Source organism: Varanus komodoensis, unplaced genomic scaffold (genome assembly GCF_004798865.1).
Source record: "Varanus komodoensis strain SLA01 unplaced genomic scaffold, ASM479886v1 scaffold142, whole genome shotgun sequence".
In the NCBI taxonomy this organism is placed as follows: Eukaryota; Metazoa; Chordata; class Lepidosauria; order Squamata; family Varanidae; genus Varanus; species Varanus komodoensis.
The window spans coordinates 88,115-98,299 of record NW_025335415.1 but is presented as its reverse complement, the minus strand read 5'-3'; the positions used below and the strand labels follow the sequence as shown (position 1 = coordinate 98,299).

At 42.4% G+C, this 10,185-nt stretch overlaps 2 protein-coding genes across 2 annotated transcripts in view; both read right to left on the bottom strand.

Moving 5' to 3' along the window:
* LOC123020159 (olfactory receptor 14I1-like) overlaps positions 1-2,392 on the bottom strand; it is a 3,303-nt gene extending 911 nt beyond the window's left edge. Inside the window, exons 1-2 of the mRNA XM_044423585.1 lie at positions 2,387-2,392; positions 2-237 (exon numbers count right to left, since the gene is read on the bottom strand). Of these exons, the coding sequence (XP_044279520.1) occupies positions 2-237; positions 2,387-2,392 (242 nt within the window). The remainder of the gene's footprint in view (position 1; positions 238-2,386) is intronic.
* Positions 2,393-7,000: 4,608 nt separating this feature from the next.
* LOC123020158 (olfactory receptor 14A16-like) lies at positions 7,001-8,023 on the bottom strand. Its single transcript, XM_044423584.1, has one exon. The coding sequence runs from the start codon at positions 8,021-8,023 to the stop codon at positions 7,001-7,003; it is 1,023 nt and encodes a 340-aa protein (XP_044279519.1).
* Positions 8,024-10,185: the final 2,162 nt, after the last annotated feature.

Sequence of the window (10,185 nt, the reverse complement as noted above, 5' to 3'; positions counted from 1 at the left end):
CAGTGACAAATTGACCAGGAAGAAATACATGGGACTGTGGAGCTGAGGAAGAGAGGCCACAGTTAGGATAACGAGAAAGTTCCCAGTCAGAGTGGTTAAGTATATGGAAAAGAACACCACAAAATGTAAGATCTGCTGCTCTCGGACCTCAGAAAATCCCATCAAGAGGAATTCTGTCACTTTAGATCCGGCCAGTGTAGACTTGTTTTCCATCCCTTTACTTGAAGGGAGAGATTTCTGGAAAAATTAAAAGAAAATACAGAAAATAAAACTGTATGAGAAATATATTGTCAATATAACTCTCTTTTCTCTTCCACCTTGAGTGAATGATATTGTGAAGTATATTCTGTGCAATATTTTGACAGCTCATCTAATCAAATGGTATAGAAATACACACATAAATAAATGGAAATGTATGGCCGTATTGCTGATGGTTATTCAAATTAGAAGAGAAGAGGAAAAGCAATATGGACATCTCATGTAACATAGTCAATAAGAACTTATATTGGCTGACCACTTATGTCCTGCCTCCTTGGGTAGGTCTTAGTAACTGGAACTTACCCATATTTCTTAGGAATTTACTTTTTTGCTATAACATTTTCTACGGTGTTCAAATGTGACGTTTTACACTTTCAAGCCAAACTGAAAAAGGGAACAGAGTTTTTGTTTCTTCATTATCTCATCCCTCAACAAGCCTTTCTTGTTTTGCCTTTTAAATTGCTGTGGAAGATCATCAAAATGACATCAAAATAGGTCACACATTCTATCAAGGCAGATCATGCAGCAGAATGATTTAGGCGTACATGAAAAGTTCAATTCAGTTCAGATCACAATTTGCTCAGATTGTACCACGTTGTCCACCACACATGTAGCAGGACACAAAGTGAGCTTGTAAGCTGATTCTCAGATTGATTAATGTGTGTATTTCTGAGATTTGATGGTTGAAATAGCATATGAAAAATACATATGGAAATCTATACTTTTGAAAAATGCACCAAAATGGTGAGGTAGGAATGTTTAAATTTCTAATAATATATACCAATATACCAATAAAGTTATGATAAAGTAAACCGATGCATGCCTTTGATGAACCCCTCACCCAACAAAATCTGTCTCAAAACTGCTTGGCTTTGGGGGAATACCTGCAGGTCAAGGTACAGGTGAGTCAGGCATTCCTGTGTCATCCACTTTGATATTGGGAAGGAGACAGGGGCACCTTTCCTTGGGCATTTCTTCCTCTTTTTTTTTTTTTTTTTTTTTTTGAGGGGGGTATTAAGCCATCCTTTAAAACATATTTCCTACTTTTGAGTCAATATTGTATTTAGATTTGCACAGTTTTCCCCATTCACAAGTTCAGTCCCCATTTTGCTCAGATTTAATTTTTCCAAGCACTGATTTGAAATCTCTGAAGAATATGCAGCCACATAAGGAAGTCCATACATACAATTTTACACAATCTTGCAGTGTAAAATAAGTGTATTCGGAAATAAGCCCAGCTGGGTTAAGGAGGCTGTACTTCTAGACTCATATTCAAGGGTAGAAGATACCCACATCAGCTCAAAGCAAATGCCACGAACACAGGGGGACCAATGGCTGCATAAATTACCACAGCATGTCTCTCCTATAAGTGAGTTACACTCAACACATTTCCATTTAAGCAATTAGAGGATTGTACTGCAAGTGTGTCTAGTGAATGTCCTGGTGGTTGCATGGAGGACTAAAAACCAGAAATAATTAAGATTGGGAGATTTAAAAAGCTAAATGCATGATAATAATTCAGAACTGACCAAATTAGGACTCACTTTCAAGTGACTACCATTTTCCAGTGATGACACACTCTTTAGTTAGAAAGGTTATAAAGCAGTGTCTTTATGTCTCCTCTTCCACTGATATGTAAAATGTCAATATTCACACCAAATAAATAAAGGCTTGAGATACAGCATGATATGGAGGTCAGTGTGTTGGACTGAGCATCTGGGAGATATAGAATCTAATGTGGGATGGAAAGTCAGTGTAAAAATAGCACATTAATACTACACACCTCTCTATTACTATGGGCACATGTTAAAATGTGTTGAAATGTGTACATGCAACAAGGACAACTAGAACATATTTATTCTCATAGATGCTTTTAAGACAGATCATAAAAGAACAGTTGGTTTTGTTCTATGAATGGATCTCTATAAGAGATGAATTAAATTGACCATGCAAGTCCTTTGATGAAAAGAAGTGTCTTCTCATTCCCAGCATCCCCACAAGAACATCAGAAATGGCTTAACAAAACAGGCATCGCTTCTAGAAATGTCATTCTTCAGTATGTTTTCTGTTCTGTTTTTGTTTTTTAAATATGCATTCATTCCAAGCCAGATTCAGCCTGTTGTCTTACCTTCATTTGTCTTTCATGAAGTCTATTGCAGTTTCATTGAAAAATGAAATAAATTACCCTCACTTGGCCATCTTCAAAGTACAGGGTTGAAACAGAACTGAAGACTTCTGTGGCTTCAGGTGATCTTTTTCTAGCTTCAGAGAGGTGCTGATGCACCTATTTGTGTCCTTTCTGATGTACAAGGGATTTGCTCCTGTGAGACCTTGCATGCCAGTCCCAACAATGAAAAACCGCAAGGAGGAACAGAAGGACTTCACTGCAAAATATTTCTTTGAAACTTCAACAAGTGAATGCATGAACAATATGGGTAATTCAAGTTTCTTTATCTATTACATTTGTATACAGCCTCATAGCCCATAGGGCTCTCTTGGGGTTTTAAAGATGAAAAACATATAACAATAAAAGCAGTACAAAGCAATCAATCCAATTAAAAAGAGATACAGCAACTTGACAACTACTAGGGATTAAGAAAATCAATACATGGTATAAAAGCAGCATTAAAATCAACCTCCTCTTTAAAGCATCAGGAAAACAAAAAGGTCTTCACCTGCTGCTTGAAAGAAAACAAAGATGGTGTCAGGTGTGCCTTCTTGGATAGCATGTTGCTGAGATGGGGTGCAACCACAGAGAAGGCCCTTCCCCTGACTATCATCCCCCAACCTTAGTTGGTGGGTGGTTCTTGGAGATGGACCTCCATAGACGATCTTAAGGACTGTTTAGGAACATATGGAGAAAGGCATTCTTTCAGATACCCTGCTGCTAGGATGAACTGGCCAAAGATGATCTTCTAATCATCTTTTTATACAAGCCAGCATTATAATTTTCATTATTTGCTGCTAACCTTCTTTGGACAATCCTGAAGAGTGCACTCTCATTCCACAACCTCTCACTTTGTCTAAGCTCAACACAGGGATATCTGAATATGAGTTTTGGTCTTGTTCACATGAACACAAGTTCCTTAGAACCCTGGATTCAACCCAAGTGGACCATTAAACATTGCTGATATGTCACCAATAGCAAGAAAAGCAACCTTAACCAATCAGCCCACACACTTCAGAAAGCCAGACAGTGCATTTATTGATTAAAAATGTCTACAAACATAAATAGGGAGAGCATAGTGCACAATCAGAGAGCCACCATGCGGAAGGCAATCCACATTGTAGCTATTCCCTGAGTCTCACTCAAAGATGGAGCTTGGATGGAACCCTCAGGTGTTGAACATTGCCTATGAGTCAATTGTAGCTGGGTGTGATTGGTTGGTGTATCTTCTGAAGCCAAACTGATTTATGAGGGGTGACTAGTTTTCTCCAAAGCAAAAGAAATCTGAGAGATCTGCTGCCTGTGAAATCTTGGAGGATGTTGCATATTCTGAAGAAGTCCAGTATGTTTGATATTATTGAGGAGGGCACAAGAAAAACAAACAGGGGTTCTGTGAGCTGGGGCTTCCTCACATGCTGGGGCCTGGATTCCTCTCATCAGGGCACTTTTACTACTCAGGAAAGTGGAGGAGCATTGCAACATTTGTTTGTTTGTTTGTTTGTTTGTTTGTTTTAACAGCATAGTGCTTCCATGTGTTTACTGAACAACCATATCCATGGACATCTATCCAGATGTTTCTGGTAGAAGCTGTGACATTGCTTTCTTTATATGGACACCCATCTTCTGCGAGTTCCATCCATGGTTATTTCTCTCTGTGTTCCGAAGGGCATTTCTGCTAGTGAAACTCAAGAGTTCCATCAACTGATCCTTTTCCATCACAACCTATTCTTTAAGACTCTTTTAAAGCCTCCTAGTTATATGAAGTAAGATCTAAGGCATGAGACCATTTTTTCAGGTTCTCCACGTTTGGTTTTGGCATGCATATATAGGGAACGTGCAGTTCCCCCACCTCACAACACCATTAACTAATGGACTCAAATATATAAGATGAGACAAGACAAGACGAGTCAAACACTCCTTGAACATCTATACTTCATAACCATACATTTGGAATATTCAGTAATGTACCTACAGCACACAAGTCCTCAGTAGATAGACAGCAGGGTGACTGGAACATCTGGAGACGTGTTGAGAGCAGCTTGGTCAGATTCCGACCCTTTCAATATGTCTCCTCCATCTACCAGATGGAATAATGCCACGGTAGGTCTATTCTCTGAATGCACAGGGAACATTCCTTTGTTGTAACTTGCAATGATAGTATTCTTCCCTTTGACAAAAAGGGGATCAGACCACAGCCTCAGAATGTGGTTCTCCTTTGTATAAGGCACAAGAGTACAACCCGAAAGTGCAGAAAGGCATTATAATGATTGCTTCTTCAGACCCAGTTTCCACATGCTGCACAAATATAGGGAAAAGAAAATGTATTGCTTCCCGATCACCCTGCCAAAAAAGTGTGTATAGTCAAGGCTATGGTTTTCCCAGTTGCAATCTATGGCTGTCAAAGCCGGACTATGATGAAGGCTGAATGCTGAAGAATTGAGGCTTTTGAATTGTGGTGCTGGAGAAAGCTCCTGCGAGTCCCTTGGACTGCAAGGAGATGAAACTGGTCAGTCCTAGAGGCGATCAACCCAGGCTGCTCTTTAGAAGGCCATATACTGAAGATGAAACTCAAATACTTTGGCCACCTAAAGAGAAGGAAGGACTCAGTGGAGAAGATCCTAATGCTGGGAACAGTTGACAGCAAAAGAAGGGAACCGCAGAGGATGAGGTGGATAGATGGAGTCACTGAAACAGTTGGTGTGAGCTTAAGTGGACTCCGGGGGATGGTGGAGGACAGGAAGGCCTGGAGGAGTGTTGTTCATGGGGTCGCGATGTGTCAAACACGACTTTGCAACTAGCAAGCAAGCAAGCAATACCAATGTTGCCGTCTGGTCCCAAATTAATGGATGAATTTCAGTTATTGTGGCCTGATGATGTGGACAAGGTGCTTGGACGAGTACGTCCCACCACTTGCCTATTGGACCCTTGCCATCTTGGTTAATGAACAACGCCAAGCACGGGATTGGGATCTGGATCTTGGAAGTAGTTAATACGTCTCTGAGGGAGGGTCAGGTACCTGCCCCTTTAAAGGAGGCGGTAGTCCAACCAGTCCTGAAGAAAGCGTCACTGGATCCAGAGATGGCCACTAATTATAGACCAGTGGCCAACATCCCGTTTCTGGGCAAGGTGTTGGAGAGGGTGGTGGCGGAACAACTCCAAGCACTCTTGGATGAAACTGATTATCTGGACCCATTTCAGTCCGGCTTCAGACCCGGGTATGGTACTGAATCTGCCTTGGTCGCCCTGTACGATGACCTGTGCAGGGAGAAGGACAGGGGGAGTGCGTCCCTGTTGGTTCTTCTGGACCTCTCAGTGGCTTTTGATACCATCGACCATGGTATCCTTCTGGATAGGCTAGGGGGATTGGGGGTCGGAGACACTGCTTTGCAGTGGTTCCGCTCCTATCTCAACGGCTGATTCCAGAAGGTGGTGCTGGGGGACTATGGCTCTGCACCATGGCAGCTATGCCATGGAGTACCACAGGGATCCATTGTGTCCCTTTTGCTGTTTAATGTCTACATGAAACAGCTAGGAGAGGTCATCAGAAGGTGTGGGCTGTGGAATCATCAGTACGCTGATGATACCCAGCTCTACCTCTCGTTTTCCACCAATCCAGGTGAGGCAGTGGCTGTGCTGAACCAGTTCCTGGCTGAGGTAATGGGCTGGATGAGGGCCAATAAACTGAAACTCAACCCAGACAAGACGGAGGCCCTGTTGGTTGGTGGATCGGGCTTTGGGGAGGGTGAATTGAACCTAGTCCTGAATGGGGTTACACTCCCTCTTAGGGACAAGGTTCGCAGCTTGGGAGTGCTCCTCGACCCAGAGCTCTGGTGACAACAGTGGCAAGGAGCTCTTTCTTTCAGCTTTGGCTGATCCATCAGCTGCGCCCCTACCTGGAGAACGACTGCCTAGCGACAGTGACACACCCATTGGTGACTTCCTGACTTGACTTCTGCAAAGCGCTCCATGTGGGGCTACCCTTGAAGATGGTCCGGATACTTCAATTGGTTCAAAATAGAGCTGCCAGGCTGCTGACGGGGACTGGGCATTATGTTCACCTGCCTCCAGTTCTCCGTCAGCTTCACTGGCTTCCCATTGAAGTCCGGGCACAATTCGAGGTGTTGGTGATGACCTATAAAGCCCTTAACAGCTTGGGTCCTGGTTACCTGAAGGAGTGCTTACGTCCATATATGCCCACCTGCCCCTTGAGATCTGCGGGAAAGGCCCTTGTCCGGGAGCCCTCTGTGAAGGAAATTAGGAGGGTGAGTAGTCGGAGGAGGGCTTTCTCTGCGGTGGCTCCCAATCCATGGAATGCGCTCCCCAGAGAGGTCCGCCTGGCGCTGTCGTTATTTGTTTTTCAGTGCCAGGCGAAGACCTTTTATTCAAATGCTATTTTAATTGATAATATTATTTATTCATTTTATTCTTTGGCCAGGGTGACTTAATTTATATTGTTAATTTTATATTTTTCTATTGAAATTTATTTATGTTTGTGAGCTGCCCCAAGGCTTTGGCAAATGGGGCGGCATAGAAGTCTCAAAATAAATAAATAAAATAAATAAATAAAGCAGCACTTCAACCTTTCTTCATATCTATAAACTGATTTCTCTGCAATGAAACTTTAATATTCTTGAGAAAGGGGCATGGAATGGCATTGTGAAATCCCAACAGCTTCTTACATATCTTTGACATGCTTCTGCAGATGTCTTGGTTTCTCAGGCTATAAATGAGGGGGTTCAGCAGCGGTGGCATGACCGTATATAGGATGGCAGCTAACATATTGACAGAGGGAGAGGACAAGGCTTTTGGTCTGCAGTAAGAAAACACAGCAGTTGACAGAAACAAGGACAGGACAGTCAAGTGAGGTGCACAGGTGGAGAAGACTTTATGCCTTCCTTTTTCTGATTGGATCTTAAATACGGCTGAAAAGATGAATCCATAAGAAACCAATATAAACAGAAGGCAAGATGAACATACAAAAAAAGTTTCCACCAAAGTGATCAATTCATTGACTGCTGTATCAGTACAGGAAACCATCCACAATTGTGGGATGTCACAAAAAAATTGGTTGAGACTTGAGCTGCAAAATTCCAGCCTGAATGTGCTCACAGTGTGCACTGTGGCATTGATAATGCTGCCAATCCAGGAAGCAGCTGCCATTTGGAAGCAGGTGCTCCAGTTCATGATCAGCCGATATTGCAAAGGATGGCAGATTGCCACATAGCGGTCGTAGGCCATTACAGTGAGAAAAGAGAGCTCAGCACCTGCAAGCGTGATCACCAAGAAAACTTGGGCAATGCATTCAGTGAAGAAAATTTGTCTGTTACTTGTCAATGAAGCAGCCATAGATTTGGGGACAGTGGTGGAGATGTAGCACATATCAGACGGTGACAAATTGATCAGGAAGAAATACTTGGGACTGTGGAGCTGAGGATCAGAGGCCACAGTTAGGATAATGAGAAAGTTCCCAGTCAGAGTGGCTAAGTAAATGGAAAGGAACACCACAAAATGTAAGATCTGCTGCTCTTGGACCTCAGAAAATCCCAGCAAAAGGAATTCCGTCAATGCAGAACCTTCCAGTTTGGACTGGTTTTCCATTTCTGTAGTTGGAGTTAATGGGGTTGGAGTTAATATTTGTTTTAAAACTGACAGACAGAGAGACAGACAAAGGCAATGACATGCAACACAGCAAAGAAGATACAGCATTATGAAGAAGATATTACCAAAATAACACTCCCTTCTTCTCTTCCTAATGCCCTGGGTAAAAATGTTAGGTCACATTGCAGAGGGTTATATCCAACTAGAATGGATGGAAGGTAGAAGCCTGCCACCCATAAAATATTGAAAGAAGCCCTTTCTGTTTGGGGATTTAATTGCATGTTACTGTACAACCTTGCCATTTAAAAGGTCACAGAGCTGCCCTGCAAACGGATGGCAACATGGACAGCCTTCCTTGGCACCTCTTTGCAGAGCAAGGAGCAGAATTCTCCAGTTTTGTAGGTTTCTGGACCAGGTGAGGCTCCCTCTCATATAGGAATGGCAGAGACAGATGAACTTCCATGCAGACACTAAGGATGCAGAGTGTTGTAGACTCCGTATCTGTATAATATGATTAAATATTTTTTCTCTTTCAGGATCTTTTTACCCCAAAAAGGATACATTCCCTTCTTTCCTGCTGATATACAATTCTATTCATTTTCTTGCAAATAAGATGGGGGGGGTCCCTAAATTTTGAATGACAGGGTTGCGAATGCAAACTGAGGAATGTGTTTCTCTTGTAGAAATGTGCATACTATCACACACTTCCTGACACACAGCATGGTGCCTGGACACTCAGCTCAACCTCTGGAGCCTTCTTCCAAGAGCCAACTCTGAGGAAGGCTTGGAGGGCCCCCTCAATGCAGAGGAATTTCTCTACAGTGGCCCCACATCTTTGAACAACCTCCCCCTGCAGACCACCTGGCTCCAAACTTGTCACCTTTTCTGCACCAGCCCTTTGAAGGCTAGTGCCAAAAAGCCCTTTGAAGTCCTACTTAGGTGCAGGGCCTGAGGGGATTTCCATGTGATTCTTTTCCTTTTCAGGATAATTTTTAATGTATGTTTTTAGCTATTTCAAAGTCAGTTTACCCTCCGTTTGCTTTTATGATAATTGTATTGTATTTTATTGTTCTATACACAGTGGCATAGAACAAACCCAAGGGGCTTTGACTATTGGGCGGGTATAGAAATGAAATATATCATCCTCAACCTCATCCTCATTGTCTTTAACAACATGACAGAATAACAAATTTAATCAGATAAGCCTTCTTGTATGGGGATTAAAGCAATTCTTCATTTCTTTTCATGGTCTTCTGGATTAATCAAAGTAGAAAAGCTAGAGGCAAAGAACCACAGCAGAAACGGAAAGGGGGATGGGATTGTGAATTCTGAACCTGAAAGAGCATCACTAATTTTACATAAGAGAGGCATATTCACATATTAAAAAGTTAGGCACAACCCAGTGAGTAGTTCTCTAACAATTTTATTCACAGCCAGTACCCTTCTATTCCCATAATGGAACCTTCTGCTGGTCTGTGAACTTCTCTGTAAGACATGTTAAAGAAGCAGAATATTAGCCAAGAAGGCACAGGAAAACTTGACAGCAGCAATCAAGCATGCCACACACTGCATCCTCCTTTAGTTTGACAGTGAAAACATATATTGTAAGTAGGGGAGACTGATGGAAATGGCCTTAATGCCATCATGAGTGTCTCAACTCACATTATTTACATGGTTCTACTCAAAACATGGCTAGGTCTCAATCCAACCAATCGTCTTTGCTCAACATCATTCTGTTCACAGTGACCCCAGGATTGCTCTTTGTTGCGGCAAAGAGCAACAGCAAGCAGCTGTAGTTACAAAAATGAGATTGCATTTTAATGCAATTACACCTTGTGGTAGAGCTGCTCCATTTTTCTAGCAGTCCATTTGGTCGTTGTTCGCTAAGCATTTGCTCCGGTGGCTAGAAACATGCCAGCAGGCTGATTCACCACTCTCAAATAAGCAACGCCATAAGATCACCCACCTTTGCAGTTTGCTTTTCTTCACTGAAATGCACTGGAGCTATGCCTCTTAGTGTTGTCCGTCTCTGATATTTGATTGCAATCAAAGACATGCCCTCCAGAACCTTCCAATTCTCAGCGGAAGAAATTAAAACTTAGCTGCTGAGCAGGTTTCCCATGTGATCCAACAAGCTCCAGTTTGCCATGGAATCCAAGACG

What these genes read in the sequence shown, in the direction of transcription:
- LOC123020158 (XM_044423584.1), bottom strand. Translation starts at nt 8,023, where the DNA reads ATGGAAAACCAGTCCAAACTGGAAGGTTCTGCATTGACGGAATTCCTT.